We start from the raw sequence: 25,719 nt of genomic DNA on the forward strand, positions 1-25,719 counted from the left end.
CAGCACTGCCCACACATCCATCAGAACTGGTGTGTGAACACTTTCACCACAGCTTTCAGTAGGTGATGATACACATACAGATCCTTTACACTTGATGTCATGACACCTTGCTGATATAGAGCCTCAGAAAACGACTGCTAACAGTTTGTGAAGCTGCGGGACCTTTGTTAAGGTTCTGTCTTAGACTGACTGCTTATTGCATATCTTTATATATATATATGAAATTTCTCCTGAGTTGACTTTTCAACTTTCATATGGCACAAACAATTTCCCTTTGTAAGAAAAACTTTATTGGTCCATTAAACATTAAACCTATAACAATACATTCACTCAGTATACAAAAGGAAGTGTCCATAAAAACCATTAACATGCTTTAAAAAGACGAAGCTATTTTACAGTGAAGTTCTTAGAATTCTGAAGCTTTTGCCAATCCCTAAAAGTCCAAGTGTTACAGTCACTACGGATCACAACACTCACAAAAAATGTTAAATAAAACTAGCAAATCTCCACTTCGCTGGGCTACAGACTAATAAAACCAAACCACACAAACACATGAAAAGTTCCCTTGAGATATTAAGAAAAGGACTAATTGAAACCCCCTCTCCATTAACAAAAAGTGTTCACGTTTGGCCTAGTTTGCATCCAGTTCTCAAACGTGGCATACACGTGATGGATGGCCGTTTGTTTCTGGTAAATAAAAAAGCACACGATGAACCATATGTTCCTTGTAAGTATTCTCTCAGCTTGCATACGACAAGCTGAAAATTGTTCTCTGAACATCAGTTTTCCCTGCCTTAATACTGCGTGGATGTCCAACGACACCTAAGCACCTGGACAAGTATCAGAAGGAGGAAAAATAAAGCTAAGGCGTGCGTAACAGAACATTATTTTCCCATAGCTCTCCAACATTTTCCTTGGCTTCGGACTGAGACTTCTTTGGCAAACACACAGCCCGAGTGCTGCGCCCACAGCTCTGCCTGGCGCAGCTGGAGCCAACGCGGGGCTCAGCCGCAGCCCCTCTGAACTCTGCGCTGCAGCAGTGGGAGCTATCGGAGGATGGTGAGTGGGGACATCAATGTGGTTTGCATTTGAGAAAAAAATCTGACATCTTAAAGAAAAAGTACCACTGAGCAGATGTGGAATGATTCTACACCAGGACTGGGAAAAACAAAACAGAAGAAATGGATTACGCGGCCTACTTGAAACCTTACAGTTTCTTCTGGCACTAGAAGGCCGCCATCACAACCCAGCAGGCTCCCAGTGCAGGGCCCATAGGGGCTGCACCAGGCACTGTGCTGTGTGCCTGCAACCCCTCCCAGCACCACACCTTCCACCTCCAGGACGCTGGAAATGCAGCTGCAGCCATTCCCAGGCTACGTGTCCTGCTAGGAGTACAAAGAACCAAAGCTTTCCAAGCACTTGACCCCTGGCAATCCCTTGTACAGTCATATGAAACACTGAGTTCAAATTACTGTTTACAAAACTGAAAACACAAAGTAAAGTTTCACTGCGCTGATGGTGTGTTTTCCTCCCACAGGAACTTGCAGGACGACTCAAGAAAACAAAGATGCATTTTCCGTACAGGAAAGCTGATCCATACGCAAAGCTACGATCCTCAACTGCTTCAGCACTGCAGAGCTGCTCGTACAGAAAGGCAGGAATCAGGAAGACCTGGCAAAGAAGCCTGTCAGTTTCTAGGAGCAGTGACATGGCCATGGCAGGCAGCGGGATGGGAGCTGTGCAGATTTGCAGTGCCTCCAGAAAATGAACTCAAGGAGAAAAAGGCAAACAAAATGAAGAGGATACAGCCTGCATGGAGAACATATTGCTTCTACAGCCCACAGAAAGACAACCAAGTTTTAGCTGCAAGTAATCTTGCTCACGTAGCCACGTATGTACAATCTTGCAATCTTTTTGCATCACCAATGCATTTAAGAGAAAAGCGCACTAGCCCATAGCATAAACTCTTCATAGCATGCTTTAAAGCCCATCAGTGGATTGCTTTGTCCCCAGTTTGTTCAGAGATCCCCATGACGCCGCAGGCTGCTTGCCACAGTTAAAGCAGCAGTACCTTCAGTTCCTAGACTTCCCTTATGCATCGGTTGAAGTCAGACAACTGTTAGGAACCAGAGGTTTGTTTTTTTTCCTCTCTCTCTCCAAGTGCAATGGTTCCTCAATCTATAGCCACGCTCCAGCCCAGGAATGGCTGCACAAGTGGCTGGCGAAGCTGCTACAGGTGCATAGCTCATACTGTCAGAGCGCTTCAAGACTTGTAAGAAGGTGCTAAAACACAAAATAAATAAATAAATAGACATGCAGTGTTCATGATTCTGCGAGGGATTAAACCCTCTCTCTGGACTACATGTGCATTAAGCAACACCAAATTACCCGTTTCAGACAAAAGTGGCCCAAAATCAGCTAGTATTTATTGGAGGAGCAGGGCAAGTACGAGCTTTTTGACCCTCGTGGAAATGCTTGAAGTAAGAAGCTAAAAGCATCAGAAACGCACAACTGATTCGTAAGCACAGTGAAGTTCCTTACTCAGCATCCAGCTGCAAGGGCAGCCTGCGTGCTTGGAGGAACGAGGTGGTAAACAGCAAACACGTCCATCCGCTTTTCCGTATGTTCTTCATAAGGTTTTGTGGTCTCATTTGTCAGTCCAGTACTTGGATTCACAGACTTGTTCTCTGCGTCCATCCCACTAGTTTTATCCCCAAATAAGAAGCAGTCATCACTGTCTCAGCTTCTGGTTGCTTTCACAAGAGAAATGGCTCCAGTCACAGGCAGTGGTGCAGCAATGAGGTTCCACAGAACCCTTTTTCGAAGGCAATTTTATCAAGCAGGAAAACACCAATACGCTATTTCATTTTACAAGCAGAATTAACTTCAGCCAACATGGTTCGTTCCTCTAAGGGCCCCGTGGACAATGACACTAGCTCAAACTCAAGTTTAGCTAGAGGAAATGTAGCACAGCCTCCAGCCTTCCTGTCTTTATAAACAGCAGCTTCCTCACTTTACACAGCTCAAAAGTACCAGGAACCAGAAATGCTGCAATGCTGCCTTATGTCTGGGAACAAATTCAAAGAACAGCCGTGGCACAAGGTGAGATCAGTGCAGGACAGATGCTGCACTGCTGGCTGCCTCAAACAGCGCAGCCCTTTCAGGCACAGTGAGAGGATGTCCAGCTGCTTACAGTGCAAGCAACAGCCTTTTGTCACCACCTGTGAGTTTTCCTAGTTCATCTTCCACTTCACTGTAACACCCCACATAAGTCCTCAAGTCAGCAACTGGCCAAGCACTAGTTATTTGGTCTCCCACATGCACCACAGGCATCAATGCGTGCTGTACGCAGCAGTGAAGGCAGCAGCACCACGTTGCAGGCTCAGTCCCGGTTTTCCAGTTCCAGTGCCACTGCTCTCATGGCAGTAGGTCTGAAGGCACTTGTTAAAAGACTCTAAAACCCCATCTCTGTGAATTGCTAGCAACCAATGACTTGAGCATTTGAATCTTAGGCCCCAGCCCAGGATTTTAACTAAGTGGTTGTGTGTGAAAAGTTCACAGTAGAGATTTCACAACAAACGCTACGGCTGAAATCTTTGCCTGGACAGCAAGAGGTCGTGCCTCACTGAGGCTCTGTGTATCGAGCTGCCAGCAATTATTGATTCCTTAGGAAGGCCTGGAGATGCACAGTCAGATTCGAGGTCTCAGAATTATTTCCCTACAAGGCTTGCTCAGATGCACAGAACAGCGCAGCCTGGCACTGCCCTGTTCCACCCTCTGTATGCCCACAGACATGTGAAGTCAATAGCTGGTGGGAGGGTGAAAGAACAACTCAGCAAGGCAAATCTGTAAGAAGGATGAATCCAGGCCTCACTGTGGAGTTTCCTCCTACAACCCTGTTTCCTCTGTGCAAAATCTATTTCCCCAAATACAAGTTATAAAAAGTGCGCACGAGGAGGTGCATCAAGTCCTTATGTAGGCAGATACCATCCACATAAAATAAGCATTTTTATAATCAAACAATAACATCTGTTGGCCGAGATATGTATTAAAATCATCCAAATTTGTGACTGAGTTCCCTTTTATCAGATTCAGAGAACAGCTGCCATTCACTGACTTAAACTTGACATACTGCATGCCTGCTTCTGTACAGCTTCTTGCCCAGATTGTTCTGCTCGAATAACATCACTAACTTTAATAAGATAGGTTTGTTTTCTCATAGTGCAACATAACTGACACTAGGAGGCAACTCCTACATGCCCCTCTGCATTAGAGAACAGCCTTCACTTTCACCAAAGAAGGACTGCAGGGCTGGACTATCTCAGTTGCAGCTCACAGTTGAAGTTCTGGATCAAGACTGTTTGTCAGAACAGCTGCTACTAGTAAGGCGATACAATATTAATCACTGCACAGTCCATAAGCTCTTATCTTAGATATGGCACAATTAAATGCTTCCTGATGGCAAATGCAGCAACAAATGCCTTTCTGTGGCAGAAGGATCTGCTTTGCTGGATTCCAAACGCAGCCAAGCGTGTGGACCCCCTGCTAACAGAGCTCTTAACAAGACCAGTGACTCCCAGCAGAAGCAAGAACAACAACAAAAACTGGCCACCAGTTTTTAGAGCTCTGCAGCTGTAAGAGATTCCTCCTACCCTTGGTCTTCACACTGGAGGTATTTTGAGACTTCTAGTCACTGCGGTAGGTAATGTCCAGGACATCCATGCCTGCGGATTTTCCTTGAGGTAAGAGAGTAAGAATTTGGGAATATAACACCACTATCAAACTGCAAGCAGGACAGGAGCTCTAGGATACCACAGCAAAAAGACAGATGAAAATGGCAAACAAAACAAGAGCAGAACTGAGACGTGTTATATGAAGATCACTCACCAGATGTGCCTTAGCTATCAGTTATTGCAACAGAACAAATAAGGCATGTAAATATTTTGGCCACCTCACTGGCCTCTGTGTTGTGCTTTTGTTTTGTAGAAAGCATTGGGTGAGCACTTAAGGCTCGATCGTGTCTTTCAATAAACAAAACACCCTATGCCTGCTAAATTAATTCTTTTGGTTCATAACTTTCACACTTTGCACCGTGTGTATGTACATGTATGTGTACACATACACACAGAAAAAGAGAAGAAAAAAACAAAACCCTGGGGGTGACTTTCAGTTGTAAGTTTTTCCCCCTGGTAAGTAGATAAGCAGGTTCAACCTTATTCAGAACTTGAAGCATTTGAGCTGCTGTCCAACCACTAAATTGTTTGCTAGAAGAAAAAAGATACATACGTATGTATGTACATATACATGCATATGTATACGTATACATACATATATATGTATGTCTATAGCAGGCTTTATGTTGTCAAGTCAGTCATTTGTGCTATGGCAGCTGCTTGTCACATCTGTGTTTTCTGCTTTTGTTTTCCCAACTCCTTATCCCGCTGCTAGAAATAGGAGCACTCTAAAAGAAGTTCTGTTCCCATCAAAGGATCCGTTGGCTATCTCCCATTGCAACAACAAAACTAATGCCAACAGAGAAGTATGAAGGGACAGCAGTTAGAAAGATCGCTTCCAAACAACACAGGCAGAAAAGGAGGATGACTGTAGTCCTTTTTCTGTCTAGCACTGTTTTCAAATCAGTAACAGAAACAGAACTGAAGACCCTGGGGATCCTTAGACACAAACTGAGACAGCAGGGTAGAATAGTAACTGAGCACTCCACATTTAACATTAACAGCAACTGGCAGTGCTCTTGTAATTAATATTTCCCCAGCAAAAAAAAAAACCCACAACATTTTGAATAAAGACTGTACCGTATCTCAAATCCTTGTACAGTACACAAAGCTTGCGGTTACTAATCTTAATTTGGCAAAGCAAAACCAATCCAATTCAGAGCTCAAGAATCTCTGTGCGTATAACTCCCCTCTGTTAATAACTGGATAAGTTATGAGTTGAATAAAATACTCAGGTGCCTGTTTAAGTTACAGTAGGATAGATTGCTTTCTCAATCTAGGAAATAAAATAATTTATAGTACATTTAAACAAAGTTTAGATGTTTTTGGAAGTCAAACTTCTGTATATTCTCTATTTCTACAGAAGCATTCGGGTATGTTTCTGGAAAAAGGGATTTGTACTACTCACAAGAACTATAGTCCATACAAAACAGCAGTTCACATCATCATTGCAAAAGGCGTGGTTAGTAGAAGAGCATGGAAAGGAATGCGTTCTGCTAGGAGGTGTGTCTTCTGTGGACGTTGGATATCTGCACAAATTATCTTGCCAATAAGGTCAGAGAAAGACCGTCAGTTATCCTAAAAGCATTTCACTTACTCCTGCTAATGAAACAACCTCGTTCCTTATACTACACGCATCAAGCTTAAAGAGTTTTAGAAGAGAATCATCCCCTTGGACAAATGCTGACAATTAAAAACAGGTTAAAAAAAAAAAAAAGTTTTCAAATATTTTAATCTAACTAAAAAGTTACTATCTGGTATATTAGGATAATGAGGAAATGGGTGTTTCCTCATCACAAAGTGACCACTGAGCTTTATTTGTAACAGGGAGGAAAAAATAAAAAAAAAAAAAAAAAAAAAAAAAAAAAGATAAAACACTCAGAAAGTTGTTGAGTGTTCACACTGAGAACCCTCTGGTTGGGCAACAGAGAGGAGCAATAAGGGTCCATAAATAGAGAAAGACACAAAACCAACAGGAGACCATCTTAATCCAGAAGATGGACCAGGTTCCAGTGAAGAATTTCTCAATCTGGGCACTTTCATAGCTGTTAAAGAGAAAAAACAAAACAGCAATAAACTCGCCATTCGTATCACAAACTGTAGCAGACTCTGTATCTCCAGGCAGGTCACACACTTCAACCAGGTTAACACAGCCACAGAGGAGCGGAGGGCAGTTATTTGCAGAGTGAGAGCTTGCTCTAAAATAACCCAGGAAAGACCTGTAACCCTCTCTTGCAGCTTCTGACTTTATGAGAGGAGATGCACTAACAGCATGCACTGCCACTCAGATCTCTCATCTCAGTGCACACAGGCATCAGTTTATCAGCTTTAAAAGAAATGCACTTACTGGAACCAGTGAGTTACTGTCATCATTACGTAGAGTGAAGCCAGGAAGAAAACAAAGTGGAAGAAGGTATAGCTGTACACTGTGCCTCTCTTTTCATCATAAATCACGGTCTGGCCTCCCCTTTTTTCAACATGCTCCTCAGCATCAGCTGTAAGAGACAAGAAAGAAGAAAATTTCTGCAGATTTAACGAGAACTGAAAATAGTGGCTAGAATCACGAAAAACAGAACAAAATGTCTAGTGTGATTCTGCAACGCAGGAGACAAAGCATTTTCCTGCCCACAGGGCATGGGCTAAATCCTTTAGCAAAAAAGAAATGGGAGTGTCACTGAAAGGCTGCCCTGCATCAGACTGCTTGTACTGACATGTGTTTTGGGTTTTTTTTGAGTGTCTGGACTATTTATTTGGCATTTGGGCCTACTTGTAGGATATTCTCCTGGCAAGTCCAGGTTGATATCCCTTCATGTACCAGTTCTGCAAACAGGACACACCCTTCCTGACCTCCCCCCTGAGCCAGAATCCCTGTAGTGCTGCTGAGCCAAAAATCCCACAGTCAGTCACACCCACGTTCGTGCAAAGAGCAGTGATTTCTTTCTGTACGTTGGATTGTCAAGTCATTTGTTAAGCAATTATTAACTAGTCCATTGTTTTAAAACACTGTTGATATATGTGCTACTTTCCTCCTTAGTCCAACACTGAATATTTCAGCTGTTTCAGTTGGACACGCTGCAAACTAAGGACACAACAAACTCTCTATGCCTGCGCCTTTAACTCTCTTTGATCTGAAAGCCACTAGGTAAATTTTGCAGTGAAAATGCAATTACCATCTCCATCAAGCGCGCAGCAAAAGCAGCACCGAGCTACCTGTGGGATAAACAACAGGAAAGGTAAGTCAGTGTAGGAGCAAAGAAGCAGAACAACTGGTGAAGAAGACCTTGTTATGTCCAAGTTACAGGCACTAATTGAAATATCTGGTTTGTATTTCCAACCAGCACAAATCTCCAATTAGGATTTGCTGAGTTGTTTGTAGCAGCAGCTTCTAAGCTTTGGGAAAACCTACTCAGAAAGAGCTGGGAGCTCTTTCTTTAAGAACTAATCTCTTTTTAATATAATTCAAGATCAAGTACTGGCAGTGTTACAGCACCAACTATGATAAAATGGTGGAAAAGCTAATGTGGTTGCACATGAAGGATTCAGAAGGACACTCCATCTAAGTGTTATTTAAATAAATCCTTTGCTGAAATGAAGATACAACAAACCTGCAAAACTCTGCTGCAGGCACTGGGAGTAGCAGAAATGCAAATGCACTTATCTTTAAAAAAAAAAATTCTGAAACGGATCCAGGCTCCGTAAAAGCAGAAAGTTGTTTTTAATGCTTCGTTGAAAAGAATATTTTTTAGCTGATAGAAAAAGGAAAGCTGAGACTGTCTGCAGAAGGGTCAGACACTCCCTGTGTTGAGTGTTAATGTAAAGGGAAAGATGGTGCAGAGAACAGTAAACTAGGTGCACATTTTCATTAGGCAGCAGTACAGCTCAGTACTGTGTATTGCACCACCTATGTTATTTTCTTCTGATAAAATTCCTCTCTAGGATTTAATTTTCCTGCTGTCTGATAAAGATATCATGTAGCTTCTGGAGTGCATTAAGCCTTCAGAGTTTCCAATTGAAACAAACTACAGCTTTCCCTTCACATACCTGTGATTACATGCACTCACTGGGTTCATAAATTAATGAGAAGTCAAAAAGCTCAATCTTGTTTCTTAAGGGACGAGTCAAGAGTTTGAGGAAAACTCTTATTCTGTATCTCAACAAATTAATGGGCTCTTTCCACTGTTACAGCAGACCTTTAGCTTGAGTTTTCCTTTGGCTGTATTAAGATCCTGAAGAAAGTCCTCCGTTCCCTCAAACCTTTTAATGAGTCGCATTTGTCAGAAATTAAGTCCTTGCACACACACAGTGATGCTAATAGTAATGCTGGCACACATACAACTCGCCCTTCCAAGCACTCACTGTCTTCAGCTTGGACACAGAAAGACTTTCTGTATACCACTAGCAACTGTAAAGCTATATTTATATTCGTGGTTGGGAAAACAAAGGACCTTTATCACAGACAGAACAATCAGAATGCAATTAGTTGCTCTCTGCCAGTCACTTCTTTACATTTACGTTCAGTGGCTCTTGTACTGCTCTTTAAAAGCAAATGGTGCAGAAATAATTATGTTGGCAAGTGCCACTGTGCAAAAGCTGAGCCTTCCCAGTTAATGGGTTGCATCCAGCAGCTTGTGCTCCTCCTGCAGCAAGGCACACGTCAGCCCCAAAACCACAATGCTATGAAGTCATGGCTTATGTGCTTTTTCCAGAGGTAAAGAGGAAATTCTGTAGCACCTAAAGCTAAACATGTTTTGCTTTCTCATATCCAGATGCTGCAAACACCATCTGCATTCCTGGATTCTCACACATGCTTTGAGCTTTGTGCCCCTGTTTTTCATTTTTTAATAGAAGTTCATGTGCACAACAAAGGCAATCAGGATTAATGATGTTCAGGAATGTCTTTAGTTTCTTAGTGCCCAGCAGACTTTTTCTTTTAATGAGGAAACACGCTCGTGAGGAGAAGAAGATTTACAGGAAGTCCACAATGCTATGCAAGCTGCTAAAATGCAAGAGCAGCAAATTACTTTACTACTTAAAGGCACTGCCAAGGGATGTGCAACAGCTGCAGAAAGGCCAGAATGGAGAAATATTCACACAATTCCAGACCCGGAGGTAAGTAGCATGTGTTCTTTGAACACTCTTCTGTTGTTTTTTTAACCTAGTTACAGATTAGTTAGCCATGAAAATAACAGCGAGAAAAGCACACAAGGAAATCTGTGCAGACAAAGCAGGAACTCACTTCAGTTTCAGGTGCTGCATATATTCCCCTCAACGTCTCAGAGCTTGCACGTGTTGTTGAGGTCAAACTAAGAGCAAAAGAAGACAGAGTGAGAACCCTCTGCATAAGCCTACAAGGGTGATTTTTTTGATTTCACTAAGCATGTGAAAAGTTTCTTCTGCACAAGCATAAACCAGCCTGACAGACGGCCACAGGCCAACTCTGAATGAATCACAAGCTTAAAAGTAGGTCACTCCTGAAAGGCGATGAATTCATCACCTGCAGACAGCGGCAAACAGCTCATCACTCCAATTTGCATTTCAGACAATATCTTCCCTGCTGTGCTGAACTAATGCTTTTATATTAATTTCACAGCCATTGCTTGGGCTCAGCATTCACAAAATGCTTCTCTGAATGCTTTGCCAGTAAAGAAACCCATTGCTGGCAGCAGTCAGCTTTCAGCAGATCACCAACTGCTTGTCGGTATTGCAATTGCTAAAAATCACTTTCTTGCATTACAGTAATCGTCTGGGGAAGATCTCTTCTAGTTGCCTTTGGTAAGAAAGTTCCCTGGTCCAGCCAGTCTTCCCCTCTCAGGATCATAAATTGAACTTACTACTACCCACAAAGAGAAGTGTGCTAATGCCCTGCATGTGCTCATCCCCAGTAAGCATCAGGTCAGAATTCCTTTTGAATTCCTTTTTACAGCCCTCATGTTCCCAAATTCATGGTGCATTTCCCCAGCAGGTTGGATACCTGAAAGTTACTCCCCAAACACACTCCTGATGCACTGGAAAATACTGCTCCCATGAAAACCATATTCATAGTGCAAATCCACATATTTGATATCAGAATTAAATGGACAAACATCCATATTTGATGGCAAAAGTTTTGCTGTGCTACTTCTTCAGAATGCCTCTTGTATTCATTTTAGAATTATTAGAGTTTCAGTACACAAACTCTGTACTCATTCAGAAGCAAAAGCTGCTCAAAAACCTGCAACAGACAGGCACTGCTGTTTCCTGGCAACTCACACGGTCAAAACAGTAAGACATTACGTTTTTACGATCAGCAACTGCCTTTCCCCTTGGTCTATGATTTAATTTATTGATGCAAGCTGCAATAACTCCAGGTGAGCATCACAACACTATGGGCAAAGACAGATTTCAGAGAAGACATTGTTGGCAAATGCTGACAGCACTCCTGTACTCACAAGTTGTTCAAAAGAAGCCCTAAACCCTCCCACATGCATTTGTTTATTGGTTTACTCCAAAAAGTCCAGAAGAACGGTTGTGATAGCTCCTGCCAGGATATTACAGAAATTACAGACAGCTTTCTTACACAGACACATCTGCATGGAGTTTTTCCTGCAGTACAGTAAAATCAGAATCAAAGCACCTCGAGACTAATCACCTTCTTGGACAAGTATAAACATTTTCCCTCCACCTTCAAATGTGAATTGCTCTACTCAGGTTTAATAAAACATCGTTGTTTCAAAAGCTGTATTATCCTGTTGGTATTAAGGGAATTTAAGGGAAATTAAGGGAATAGGAACCTTCCATCAAATTTCTATTTCTTGCCATTACTTTGCTTGAGGACTGCTATGAGCTGTCATTAGATAGACAACATTGCATTAATAGCAAATCTAAACGCCAAGACTCACCAAGAATATATAATGCAGCCAAAGAGAATGGTAGTACCCAGGCCTGTAACCAGGTTTTCATCTCCATGTAGTCCTTGGCTAAATTCAGGTGCACATATTGTGATGTTCTGATTGTTTTCATCCAGGACTTCAAAAAACAAAAATAAAATGAAAGTAATGGTTATCGATGCTTATTTCATGGTATTTCAAAGGACTGCTCTCAACAAAGTTTTTCAGAGAACTATTTTTTTTATTTTTATTTTTTACTTCTGATACTGAGTAGATACAATTCAGTTGCATCCTTCTATCTTTAAGAAAAATAATAAATTCTGCAAACCTAACCTTACGGATCAGTTTAAGAGAAAAACAGTGCAACTTAGGGTAATAAAGCTTGTTCTTAGTAGGGTAATAGAGCTTGTTATTCACTCAAGCTGACAAACAAAGCAACAGACTCGTAAAATAAGAAGCTGGAAGTTTCTTAGCACTTCACCCAAGACTACAAAGCCATATAAAACCAAGATATTATGCACCCAAGACTACGAAGCCATACAAAACCAAGATATTATGCACCAGAGATCATAATTTTTGCAAATGTAAGGGCAAAATCAAAGGCACACTGTGATAAGCAGAGGTTCAACAGATATTTCCTTTTGTTTGCCTTTTACTTCTGACATTTGCAACCTTGCTGAATGTTATGAGCAAGTATTTGTGGTGTGCATTTCCTTCAGATCTGGTTTGCGCAACAGCAGAATTGGAGATCCCTGATTGAGGAATGAGTCAACATTAAATCAGTGAATGGCAAATCTGAGTGATGTGGTACAGGACATCTGGACATCTTAGTAAGTGTCAGCTCCAGCGTATGCCATTGTAAAAGCTGCACAAGCCATTATGAGAGTTAGTTTGACAAAGACTGGGGTGAACACAACGAGGAACATTTGATTCAGGGAGTTTGAAAGAGCAAAGAGCTTGATGCAAACTCTGCCAAATGTAATAACCATGCTTGCAGTGCATACCAGTAAGAATCAGAGCACTCATTCATTTAACTGCTAAAAGCTCCGATTGTCACAAGCATGAAATAACACAAAACTAATGATTTGATATCATACATCAGTTTCTTCTCTTTGTTTTCTTGGACTGTATCAAATCTTATTAATTCGGTTGCCATCTAACTCAATTCCTATATTCATTCAAAAACATTGCTTACATTACTAAATACACCTTCCACCAAAGCAGCCTGGTTTTTGTTCTTAGCTCTGGAATATGTTTGTGTTACGTGCCAGTGTCTACACAAATGTGAGAGATTCTTCTGCACTTTTTCATTTTCCCTCCGAGCACGTGTCTGTGAAACTTCTCATTTCTACCACTGGGCTTCTAGATATCATTGCTTTAGATTTTCAATAATGAAAGCTGAGCAATAATAGGTTTTTTTCATTAATGATCTGAATCCAGATAAGTCTTCTGCAAATGAGAAAAATATTCCCCATCCACACCAGTGACTCTAATCGTTAAATGGGAAAAGGAAACAGGTTGTGAAGAGCATGGTGAAGCCAAGGAATCCAACAGAGTAATTTGACATACCAGTGAGTTATGTCAAGCAGGTATTCCCTTAATACACTGCTTGCATGGAGGATTACTCCATGAAACATGCCCACCAAGGAAAGAGGCAGCTACACTTTTATACGCATAATGTATACATGTTCATTACATTTCCAAGAAATTGGTTACATATGAGCTGGATTTAAAGGAACTTGTTAACATATTGTCCCACCCTTCCAAATGCATCCTAAAATATGGGGAAGGTCTCTGGGCCCCGTCTGGTGGTCAATGGATGAAGGCTGTTAGTCATCCTCATGAAGGATCCAAGTCTTTCTCACTGGGAACTTTTAACTCTGTCTCTTTATCTTCAGGGGACCCTTCACTGAGCTGCACACAGCAACTCTACTTATCTTCTTGGGACCTCACATTCCTATGGTTTCTGTATTCCTTCCTAAAGTTAGCTGTTTGCCTATGAGGCCTAGTTTAAACAAGATTATACATTGTCTCTTTGATTCATAGTAAAGTCTTGCTGTGTTTTTGCAGCATAAGGGACTTAAGACTATAGGAAGTTCCTTACTTCCTGCTTGCAACATAAATAGTTAAAATGTACGGAGTACAGGAACTCAGCTGAAGAACAGCATGACTTCAAACAACCGTGGCACAACTCCAGGTCTTTACTCAGAATGTTCCCTTCCAGAATGAAAGATGAACAATAGTCAAATCTTTGTTCAACAGAATAGCAAAGGCTATCTAGTGTAACAATTCTAGTAGAAACAAAGAGATTTTAGTATCCACTCTGATTGCCAGCACAGCAAAACAGAACAAAGCCACTTGGGTACACGGTACCATAAACTGGTGCAGATCTAGTAAACTTTGGGGCTGAGCTGGTGACCTGACCTCATGTAGAGGCAGTTAAGAGCCATCTATCCAAACTCTTTTCCTATCATGTGGTCAAATATTACAAATTGAGTTACATCCTATTATATGAGCACATGCACTTGCCACATGGACAGACTGCAGGATTCTGGGAAGTTTATCAGTAGAAAACAAGCTAGAATTACTCTCATGCAACAGATGCAGTCCACAAACTCGGAGTTACGCTCCCCTGGAGCAAAGCACTGACACTACAGGGAGAGTATTTACAGTCTCTCAAATGCTGCCCAAAATTATTATCTACAGTTTCTTTTGTGTAGGCCAGAGCAGGGAAAAAAAAAAAGCACTCCTATGTTCCTCAGTGCTAAGGTCTCCTAAAGGCCTTCTTGGTTTTAACACATGGTTTGTCTGAAAGGATTTAACACGAAGCACTTACTGGTTTCTGGGGGCTTGCTGGATAGTGCTGAGAAAGTGAGGTACATGACGTAGCAGCTGATTACTCCTGACTGCAGCAGACCAGAATTGGGCTGGCCTTTAGAAGAAAGAAAACAAGATCATTTTTGTAGACATTTTAACAAACTGAAAAATAAATTTACTTCCCTTAAAGAACATCAAGCACATCAGTGTCTTTCAAAAGAGGAGAGTACCATTTATTTTTTATTTAAAGCAGTTTGTAAGTTCAGATACGCTTCCTCCAGCAAGTGAAAAGAGTTTAACTTTTAGTTCTGCCGGCTATTTTAGAAAGGCATTAAAGATTCCCACATAAGAAATGAATCACCTCTCTGGTCTTGCCAAAAGTACCAGCTTTCCAAAAAGCTATTGACAGGCTGCCACGATAGATTTGTTTGCCCGCAAAACTTGTTTTGGAGCCACTTAAATTACTACTTCCAGGTCCAATATATGCAAGATATTAACAGCATACATTGAACGTACCGGAGAAGAACGAAATACTGCTGTCAACTACTTCAGGCCCAAACTTTACAGATGGTAAACTGAAAGCAGCCAAAAGCAGATTCTAAAACAGAGGTGAAAGAGTATTACTGCCATTGCCTCAACTGCTAATGTTACAAGTGTTACATAAACTCCTCTACACCTTACCAGCCATCAGCAAAGGAGCATTCTTTACAGTATAGGTGCCTGATGGTGTGCCCAAAACATCTAACATCTCTGTAGTTTTAGCAGCTGAACTGGTGAGCAACAACAGCACAGCACAATGTTGATCAGGAGACTGGGATAAGAACAGCACTAGCTCTGAACTATCACACCTCAAGGCATGCAACGTCAGCAGCACTAGAAAAGCAGAAGGTCAGCACTCACGATTCTGGACACAGGGTGATATGGCTACCAGCGACACAAAGAGGCACAGGCCACCGTTGACACCGATCAGGATCTTGTTAGACAAGCAACCCTCTGAACGCGTGTAGAAAAGAGCCATGAGGACCAGGGCTGCCACAGCAACAGAGTACAAGATGAGAGTGACCAGAGCGAGCAAACCACTCCACATCTGCTTGTGATTTGCGCTTGCAGTCCTGGGGAGACAGAGACAATCACATTACTTTACCTCCCCTTCCCAAAAAATAAAGTTCTAATAGTTAAATAGTTCATGCTATCAAACACAAAAGACAGTGCTTATGTTCCTGAAGTGTGTGTATATCACCACACTAACAGAAGCCCCTGCTAAGCTCCATTCATGAAACTGAAGGAACTCTCCTTAGCACTAGTGCTTTTTTTTTTTTTTTTCCTGATAAAATGAACATCTCTTCAAGAGAGTTCTGATGCTAAAAGCTGATACACAGAAAAGCAGCTGTCGTAATTAGCTGTCAAAATATCAGCCATGTAAGACCTCCACTCTTCCTCCACGAAAACAGATATCTAAGAAAGGTTTGCTAAAACCCTTCCTAGCAGTCAGCATGTACATACCAAAAAGTATAGAGGAGGCAGTGAGAGTTCCTGTATATACACAGGTATTCATATACATATTCATATATGTATACATACATTCATATACATAAAATTCAAGTATTTTAATCCATGAGCAGAGACTAAAAACTAGGAGCATAATATCAAACTGAAATTAAGTCAGTGCCAAAACATGGTGTGTGTGGGTTGACAATGGAATCTTGTATGTTTAGATAAAAACAAATAAGTTAGTGAAAGCAGCAGTTCTCACAACAAAAAATACATAAATATCTAACTAAATCATATGATGTGCATTATGCTAACACACACACACACACAAAAACAATAAACAGGGTTTACCACTTTGTATCACTGCATTTAGCTTCAATGCTACACTTTGCGAATCCTGTTTTATTCTCTCGCAGCGCTCTGTTTTCCTAGCAAGTATATTATCACAGAAAACTGAACAGCTTAAAACAAAGAGTCTGCATCCCAACATGCTACTACTTATTGGAATTGTAACAATTGAGATTAAGAACATATCAGCACAGAGTAGAATAAGGAGGAAATACTTCCCCTCTGAGGAAGGATGAAAGCAGATGAAACAAAGCACAGTTCTAAACACCAGCATTTATACTACTTTCCAATGCTTCATTTCCTTTGTTCCAAAAGACGTGCTGTTCAGGAGTCCATCATAATATTATGTATTATACTATTATATAGTATATATTATACATATTACATAGTGTATACAAATAACAGAGTATAATAATACATTACATACTATACTACATTATATATAGTTATAAACAACTAATCGTGCAACACATACCAATTTTTATTCCATTTGTGTGCAAACTCAACAAGCAGGATGAGTTGAATGGCAATGAAAAGGAAACCTCCTGTGGCTCCTACATAGCGCCAGGCTACAAGGGCAGAAAAACAGAAAACTGGTCAAAACTGTAGCCACCTTCTCCTCAAGATAAGACGAAATTGTTGTCTACCAGGTGAAGTCATGACACAGTTTGAATATCTCAAGCCCACAGATACAGCAGGGGATGAGAAGTTTTAGCCAAAAGGTCAGCTCAGCTATCTGAAGATTAGCTCCCTGTTGAATTCATCTTGCAAGCTATTACACACTCTGAAGAAGCCTGTCAGGACAGTTACAGAGACTCTCTAACCCAGATTTTTTTTTTTTTTTCCACACACAATGTTAATATAATCAGACAGAAAATACTGAAACTTTTATTTGTGACTGGTAGGGGTGGAGGACTCCTGAAGGTATTTTCCTAAAGCCTAAACCCTAAAATTGCAAGGTACTGGAACCTAGTGCTAAAAAGGGCAGATACTTCCCTTGATTCCAGTACCACTGGAAAACGAAGGCATGGCTCATCTATTTAAAAATGCTGTCCTGAGCCACTCCCAAAGGAACAAGAACACTAGGTATTTATCGACTAGTTTTAAGACAGGTTATTTGACTACTTAACCACTGACCTACTATACTGTATGTGGTTTACTGCTTGAATACTTTGGACGGTAAATATTCTATGAGCAATACCAAAGTATCAAGAAGAAAATTAAAAGAAACAACTGTGCAAAAACAAAACAAAAGTCAACCACCACATTAAAAGAGAACACGCCTAGAAGAAGCACTGAAGGAAAAAGCAGACCACCAATGCAGCAAATAATTAAATAGCCAAACTCTCAGTAACAACCTCTTATTGCCACAGGCAGGACACTGGGGCATGCTTTATGGAGCCCCCACAGACAAGGTTAGCAGGCCAGTGTTGGGAATTCCTCAGGAGCTTCCTGAAGAACAGTTTAGCTGGATATACAGGACTCTGCTTTACAGAGAAAGGCCAAAAAGCAATTTGGGGATGAGAGCTTGTTATGCTGTATTTCCACACCAGGTTAGGCTGTAGTTCCCATCAGCACAAGAAAAATTGCTTCACTTCTTCCCCAAATACTTCTTGGTGACTTTTTACCATGGAAGAGATTACTCAAAAGATGATAGGGTGTCTTGCTTGCTTGTGGGTGTAACACAGTGTACCACCTAAACCAAGCAGTGATTAGATACTAATGACCATTCCATACAACCAGCATGTGACTTTGCAGGAAAAAAAGGGATAGAGATAAGTGTCCCTTCACCTACGAGTCATCAGACTAAACTAGGACCAGACATAAACAGCCAGTAAGGGCAAGAAGTTGAAATAAGCCTGTCTGTGGTTTACTTTGCTGTTTTATGCAGAGCTACCTGCACAAACCAAACTTAGACACAGCCCTATGCTCTCAAGTGAACAATTTCTTCTGCATTATTGAAGTCTTTGTTTATTGAAGAATTTGCATAACAGCTCCATGGTAGTGTTTTACCAGCCCACTTGGCCACCTTATGGTTATCACCAACAATGAGGGGTTATTCTGTTTGCAGCTACCCCCAGACAGCTTCAAATATTCTTTTTCTCCTGAACTACAATGGGTTTACTTGAAGTAATACAGCTGTGCTCACACTGAGCAGACTTCGAGGATTTATAACCACCCTCAAGGCAGTACAGAGAAAAGCAGCATTAAAAAAATGAGAAGGACGTACCATTGAGGAAAGTGTCCTGATCAGGAATGAAGAAAGCTCCTGAGCACATTGCTGCCAGAAGTAGAAGCTTTAAAAACCAGAATCTGGATGAGAGAAAACAAAAGAAATCATCTGGTTATAATATGAATTAGAGGTCTTCAGATCAAGTGTTATGAAAAATGTCTAGCCCAGCAAGTTAAAAAACAAACTGTGTTGATTGACTGCTGTTCTTTAACCTTGACTGCTTTATACACAAGAACAGTGAAATCGACCTTTTTTTTTTTTTCCTTTTCTCTTCCTTTTTGCCTAACACTACACCCAGTTGGAAAGTAAGCAACACAAATCAACAAAGACTGGAAATTAAACAAATACTCACCCGTTATGAACATATGCTCGGCAGCTTTTGCTGTTGTTAATTTTGATGGTAAACAAGCAGAATAAAAAGAAGAAACAGGCCATTCCAAAACAGACTTTGTAGACTGCAGAGTATCCCACCAGCTTCTCACACATCTCACCCGCCTGAATGCCCTTGCACATCTGCTCATAGAAGGGAAACTGAAAAATAAAACACATTACTAGCTGTTAGACAGGACATAGAGTACCTCACAACTACGCCTTCATAAACTGGTGCACCACTGCCTTTTCACTTTTTCATTTAACACTGATAATGTTTGTCTCTACCTTCTGTTGATACCCCTCAGCCTGGATTTGACAGTTTAAAGGATATAGAACAATGTGAAAGACAAATCAGAGCTTTCCAGAACCTCAACTGTCAACTACTTCCAGATGGCTTTGGGGGTACAAGCCCCCTCATTTTCCTTCAGCTCTGTTGGCCTTAGTCATCACAGTCCCTTAATACTTATTCACTCATTGTAGGATCCTCTCTCTTCTCCCCATGTTTTACAACAATAGATTCAGTTTCAGTAATCCAGCTTACATAAAGCCATATTGGCATTTTCACCAGCCAAAGGGGCCACGAACAGGGAAGGAAGCTTTGCCTCATGCTTCCAGCACACCCAAGCAATATGGAAACAAGTTCCCTCCCTTGCATCACAGCTTCTGAAAGGGAGTTGTGCCAGTTGCCCTGATTTTATGTTAAATTAACAGAGAGGCAGGAAAATTCCACTTTCCTCTTGACTCGTTAAATATTTGCTCTTGAAGCTTTATGCTTGGCTGTAACGTAATGTAAACTGTCACACATTTTGGCCTTGGTTTCACTAGGTAGACGTGACTCTGAGTGCCCAGAAAGCAGGACTCTGTGGACAGGACTGAGTTCTCTGTGGTGCCTTTGTGCAGACCGACCCCTGCCTTCTCACAGCCAGGAAGTTGTGCAGAAACAGAGGCATTTAATTAGAAAACCACTAGCTATTTCAAAGGAAGAAGGGCCTCTCTGTATGCATAAAGTGCTCAGCCAAGGCCAGTGAGACCAGTTGAGCAACCCATCAAAACCTTTGGAGCTGATCACTGCTACCTGCATGGGTAACAGACAAAATCAAGAAACAACACCAGCTAGGACAAAACACTGTACAAATAAATCAAGCAGACGAAATGGGAATCAGATGTGAGAAAGTATCAAGCCAGGTCTGATTTTTTTGGAAGAAAGGCATGCAAAGATTGTGGGCAACACCATCCTTGAATGAAAGAAGAGAAGATACCTGTGTCTTCTTCCTTCAGCATGCTGGTAAACCTATGAAAATGGGACGGGGAAGAACAAAAAGAACACAGCAGAAAGGGATCAGGCACCATTCCCAGCTGGGGAGAGAGCCATCCAAGATGCAGGAAACATGGGATTAACACATAAGCTCTCAGCTTCCAGCTGCAAGGATTTGAAAGCGAGCTCTCCACAATACATGCTGTGCAACTTTCAATTCTGTAACCCAAAACAGTCAACAGCCTCCTTAGCAGTTTCCCAAAAGCAAGTATTTCAGTAGCTCAAGGCAACACACGGTTAAACTGTTGCTAAGTGCAGCAAACAGAGGAGAGCCAAACTATGATACTGAATTAATCCTAGGTGGGCTACAATCAGAGGAGGAGATGAAAAGCAGAAGGTTTCAGCACAGCTGTCTGGCATTACAGAAATGAATCCAAGCTGTGCCACCCTGAGATGCTCTTTCAGAAGCAACTCAGAGGACTAGCCAGGACTTGAGAAGTTGCACAGTAAACAAGCAGCTGTGGCACAACTCTCATACAAAAACATTAGAGGGCTAGTAAGAAAACATGTGGGGCATCAGCAGTGCCTTTTCTTAAGTCTTGAAAAGCAATGATATGTCAAACTGGCTGAATGTGCCAGCATTCCAAACAAGCACATGGACTGAATGAAATAATTATGAGACCTATCAATACCATACCACTGCCAGGGCAAGCCATGGGGCCACAGAAACAACAGGGAAAACAACTGGGCTGTTAGCTAACCTCACAGTCCTTTGCTTGTAATGACCATCCATCAGCACAGATTAGAAAGATGCATGGCACTGAACAGTATTTCTGAGAAAAATCAAGTTTTTTTTTTATAGAGATGATCACACTGATTACACAGAGTTTCTGTTAGATCTAGACTTGGTACCAAGTAGCATTTTGATTATAAGTTTTAAAACAAGAAAAACACCAAGACACTTGACTAATCAGCTAGTTAGTTAAAAACAGATCTCTGGATAGCTATAAATGGGAAACTTCTAATTGCATGGATTTCTACTGAAGTCTTGATGGGGTTATTGACCCTCTGTGTTCTTTTCTGTATCTTGCAGCAGTTTCCTTACAGATCAGGCTGAGAGAAAATGGATGAATTCACAAGAACAACAGCTTACTTTGTGCCTACACGAGCAAAAAAGACCTCAGCACTATGGAGGATGCACAGCATTATATAGTGATAAATGATGGCCACAAGAACACTCCTTGTGCAACTAAACACCTTTTTCAGAGACCAGTGATCCTGAAGTAACAAATCAAGAACAAAACCAAACAGTTGGGGACCCCGGCAGATAATAAACATGAGTTTAAAATGAGTAAAAATGCTGGGGACAAAAGGGTTGATGTGATGAAAGGGACATCTTTCACAGCAGGAAAAACTACTGCTGTGAACGACTTATAAAGCCTTACAAGTGGTCTTAATCACTGAAGGTTTAAAAAGAGGAGTTCTGTTTTGAAGTTTTATCTCTGAAAAACACTCAGCTGCAAGCAGCTTGTCCAAGCCAAGTTTTTTTATTATGTTTTCTTTTTGCTGTATAGTTTTGCTGGCTATTAAAATCAAGGATTACTTAGCCAAGCTCGATGAAGTACTTACCTTCCTCCCTTTAAAAGTAACATAAGCAAATTCCCTGGCCTCTGAGTAGGGGACAAGGCACTCTTACTGCAAAAAAATCAGTCTCTTCTTGGATAATATGAGTACCTCTATAGCTGCATGTGCAAATACATCATCAGGTTGGTAATTTTTTTAAGTGTGTTGAAACTCTTTGAGACAATGGCAACAACTACAAGAACAAGGTTAGACTACTCTGAGCAGGAACATCTGCAAGAACAGGGTCAGACTGCCCTGAACTACCTTTCCTATCAGGTCAAGTTGCTGGCATCTTAACTAACTGCGGTGCAGCAGCAAGCTGGTGCAGCTGTGCTTTGTCCAGGCTCAAGGCAGCTGCGTTTTGGCCACCTCCAAGCCTGGGTCTACTTGTGCCCAACAGCACGAGTGTGAGCATGTTGGAAACCTCTCAACATGTGAGGACAAAGGGCCTTAAGAGCCAGAGGAACCTGCAGGATGTGCCCTCAGCCAACTGAGAGAGACTGTGGCAGATGAAATTTGTTATGGAAATGGAGAACGTATAGAAGAACATATAGAAACAAAGGGAAAAAACATGGGTAAAACCCCTTGTCTTGAACAGATGAGATATGGAGTGAAAAAAAACCAAAAAACCCACGATGTGATCAAAACATGCATCAGCTTGCATCTACAGCTTAATTCTTTTCCAAAACAGACATCAGGCAGCTTAATTTAAAAACCTGGGTTTGGTCACAAATTTACATTTTAACATACTGTAATGCAGTTATGACTGGGGAAACAAGTCTGAAAACATGTTCTACCAGAACTTATAACCGTACAGAACTGAAATGCTTTGACAATAATGAATTGGTTTTCACAAACATTTGTTTTCCTGAAATCCTCCTTCTGATTCTTCTTTCATTATTTAAGGAAATGGGTGCTTTTAGGATGAAACCAGTAGTTTTGAAACAGCTTTGACATTAAAAAATAATTTTTATTTTTTTAAATTAGCAGTTTTTTGACAAACCAAACCACCATCTCCCTCCATTTGCATCAACCATCATTTCAAAGCCTGTGAAATGCAAGGTCATGCTTCAACAGAATGTTTGCCAGTAAAGGTGTACCTGGTTCTCACCAGAATAACTGGAAAAATATACACATGGATCACAGAGGCCATTCTTCAAGTTGAGTCCTGCTTTGCTTCCTTTTGGATCAAACTCAAATTTTAAAACCAACTTTTATAGCTGTATTGTCATCATTCATGCCTTGCTGTCCACATTGCTAAAGCTTTCACATCTTGATGCTGTATGCCACCTTTTGCCTCTGAAACCTAATTCCAACAGTTTGAACTATTTTCTTCTCCACAGCCAACCACTCCCTCCCTCCCTGTTACACTCCCTGTCTACTCCCTCACCATTGCTTCCGCCCCAGAGATCAAAGATAAATGCCATAGTTTCTCTGCATGCTTTTCAGAACTTAATTCTTCAGGCCTCTCTCCCTTTATGACTCATGGGCACAGGAATGGATTAGATAAGAAGGAAAGATGAAAAGAACAGAGAAAAACCTACCAAAAAGAAACCATAATTACTCTTCTTGAGTAATTGAGCAGGTTTCCAACTCTGGGCTGGCACCTGCTGAATTTGACAACTGGGGAACTAAAAATCCTGTCTTAAACATATACTAGTAGACTGAAGGCATGACAGTGTAGACAAATGAATTATTATAAAACAAACGTTTTAAAAGTCTCTTTACAGAGTCCATAAAAGATGTATGCTGCTGTTGTTTCCTCTCAAAATAACTTCAAAGATCCAAAGGTTACAGTGCTACAATATTTTCACATCTACTTCAAGCTTGGGAATTTGTAACCAGCAAACAAAACAATCAAAATTTCTCCACTGACAAGGTGAGATTCCTTTCGCATAACATCAGTGCAACTATGAGATACTTGGACGGATAAAGGTGAGATTCCTTTCACGTAACATCAGTGTGATTATTTGATTTCTAAATTGATAAAGCAGACTTGTGGCTTCCTACCAACGTGATGGCTCCATGAAGAACAGCGCTGAAATTTTAAGTATTATTTTAATAAAGAAATATAAACAAATTTAGTTAAAACATTATGCCCCCTTTCAAGAAGGAGAGCACAAGGTCCGAAAAGCATTTTGTAAAGTACTTGCTTACAGTCTGGCTTCAGGATTTAAGAATACTCTGCGATCCAGACAAAAGCAAAGGAACCAATAAGTGCCCTGCACTTTCAAAACACAGTTCATCTTTGGGAAGCCAAGTCCAGTTTGTCTGGATAAATATTTTGAAGGTGCACTTCACAAGAACAGGCTTGAATTAGTTTCAAGAGTCTGAACAGCCTGGAATTATTAAATTGGAGAACAGAAAGACTACTTTCAGATGGTCAATTTCCAATTCAAAGTCTTCAAATGCTCTAAATTAAGAAGGTAATTATCTTTCTACTTCACACTAGCAGTTACTCTTTGAGACATTTCCTCCTACACCAAGCTTTAAAGACTACAAACTGGAAAAGAAATTTGGCAAGACTGAAAAGCACTCTGTTGAAGCCTGCTTGAATCACTTTTCTATTGGACAAGGAGACAGTTTATTTTTTTTTTTAATTAAGAACACAAACAGCATAAAACCACACTACTCATGGAGAAGTGACTTTATGAAATTTGGATACATATTAGCATATAATTTGTATTCCACATATTTCAGTTCATTGGATTATTCACTTTATTGCCAATTTAAGCATCCAGTAAGTCAAAGTAAATCCTGGCAAGACACTTCAGCATCACACTGAAAAGTCTTTGAGCTGCAGCTCACAGTCAAGCATCTTGTCTGCAGTAGGCGCTCTTACAGGACTGACTGCAAGTTCTGGTGACCAGAGGTAAGAGAGCAGCATTGCGATAATCCAAGCAAAGCAATACTAAAGAAAATTAGTACAGAATGTACAAAAAAGGCATAGTGGGGTGAAGGTCACTGGCACCAAACCCTCAAGATAGCCCTATGTAATCTTGTTGTTTCACCTTTCTTGCAGTTACAGGATGTTACCACCAGCTTCTGTCCCAGGCTGCTTCAGAGGGATGTTTTTCACAGCTAACTAAAAGCCAAGGACAGAAATTAAGTAGGGCACCAACTCAGCCAACAGTCAGTAAAAAAAGGGAAATGACCATTGCCATGCTCCCTCTGGAACTCCCTCTTTAGGAAGGAATACAGAGAACAACTAGATGCTCAAAGCAACTAAAGTCTTCTGAATCTTCATGGTGAGTACAGTGACATCCTCAAAGCAGACCTGATGCCAAGCTCAGGACAGAAAAGTTTCAGTCCCACATTACTTAATTTTTAAAATGTAAATTATCCAGCCACTGTTCCCTCTACTTAAAAACAGCTTGCATAGTGAGAGAGAGGATTTATGCAACTTAGGTGGTTTAAGAAATGAAACCAAAGATGAAGTACAACAGGTCTAGCATCTGACAAGATGGTGCTGATCATGCACAGTCCCCTAGGGTGGGTAGGGAGAATGGACTGCCTTTTATGAGAAGGAAGTGCCCTCTTATACAGGAGAAAAGAGAAAGATGAAGCTCCATTTCCCCTCAGAATCTGTAATGCGTGTCTTACTTACGTGTGTTTTCATTTCATTAGCTACTGTCGTTGACATCATGACACAGCAGATAATAGTCACCAAGATGAAGTAGAGCGCGTACATGAAGCGTGTGCTTGTTGACTGCTTTATCTTGGGGCAGCATTTGCAGCACAAGGCACAAGCAGCAGTACCACAGCAGCAGGCCAACTGGAAAGGAAGACAAAAATCCAAGTCATTCCATTATCAACAGTAAGTTTCTATTGCAAATCACATGATGAAACTGGGAGACTTCCTACAAACTCCAACATCAAGAGGGTAGATTTAGGTTGGATATAAGCAAAAAAGTCTTTTACTGTGGTTGCCTAGAGATGTGGTAGAAGCCCCCGCCCTGGAGACATCCAAGGTCAGGCTGA

At 41.0% G+C, this 25,719-nt stretch overlaps 1 protein-coding gene across 1 annotated transcript in view; it reads right to left on the reverse strand.

Annotated features, from left to right (window-relative positions):
- Positions 1-267: 267 nt before the first annotated feature.
- The window catches only part of SERINC5 (serine incorporator 5), a 38,011-nt gene continuing 12,559 nt past the window's right edge, over positions 268-25,719 (reverse strand). Inside the window, exons 2-12 of the mRNA XM_015848605.2 lie at positions 25,346-25,513; positions 18,841-19,019; positions 18,486-18,568; positions 16,731-16,824; positions 15,317-15,528; positions 14,436-14,531; positions 11,612-11,738; positions 9,970-10,036; positions 7,904-7,943; positions 7,081-7,228; positions 268-6,778 (exon numbers count right to left, since the gene is read on the reverse strand). Coding sequence (XP_015704091.1) covers positions 6,631-6,778; positions 7,081-7,228; positions 7,904-7,943; positions 9,970-10,036; positions 11,612-11,738; positions 14,436-14,531; positions 15,317-15,528; positions 16,731-16,824; positions 18,486-18,568; positions 18,841-19,019; positions 25,346-25,513 — 1,362 coding nt within the window. The 3' untranslated portion in view covers positions 268-6,630. The remainder of the gene's footprint in view (positions 6,779-7,080; positions 7,229-7,903; positions 7,944-9,969; positions 10,037-11,611; positions 11,739-14,435; positions 14,532-15,316; positions 15,529-16,730; positions 16,825-18,485; positions 18,569-18,840; positions 19,020-25,345; positions 25,514-25,719) is intronic.

The sequence above is a fragment of the Coturnix japonica genome, chromosome Z, assembly GCF_001577835.2.
Source record: "Coturnix japonica isolate 7356 chromosome Z, Coturnix japonica 2.1, whole genome shotgun sequence".
Lineage (NCBI taxonomy): Eukaryota > Metazoa > Chordata > Aves > Galliformes > Phasianidae > Coturnix > Coturnix japonica.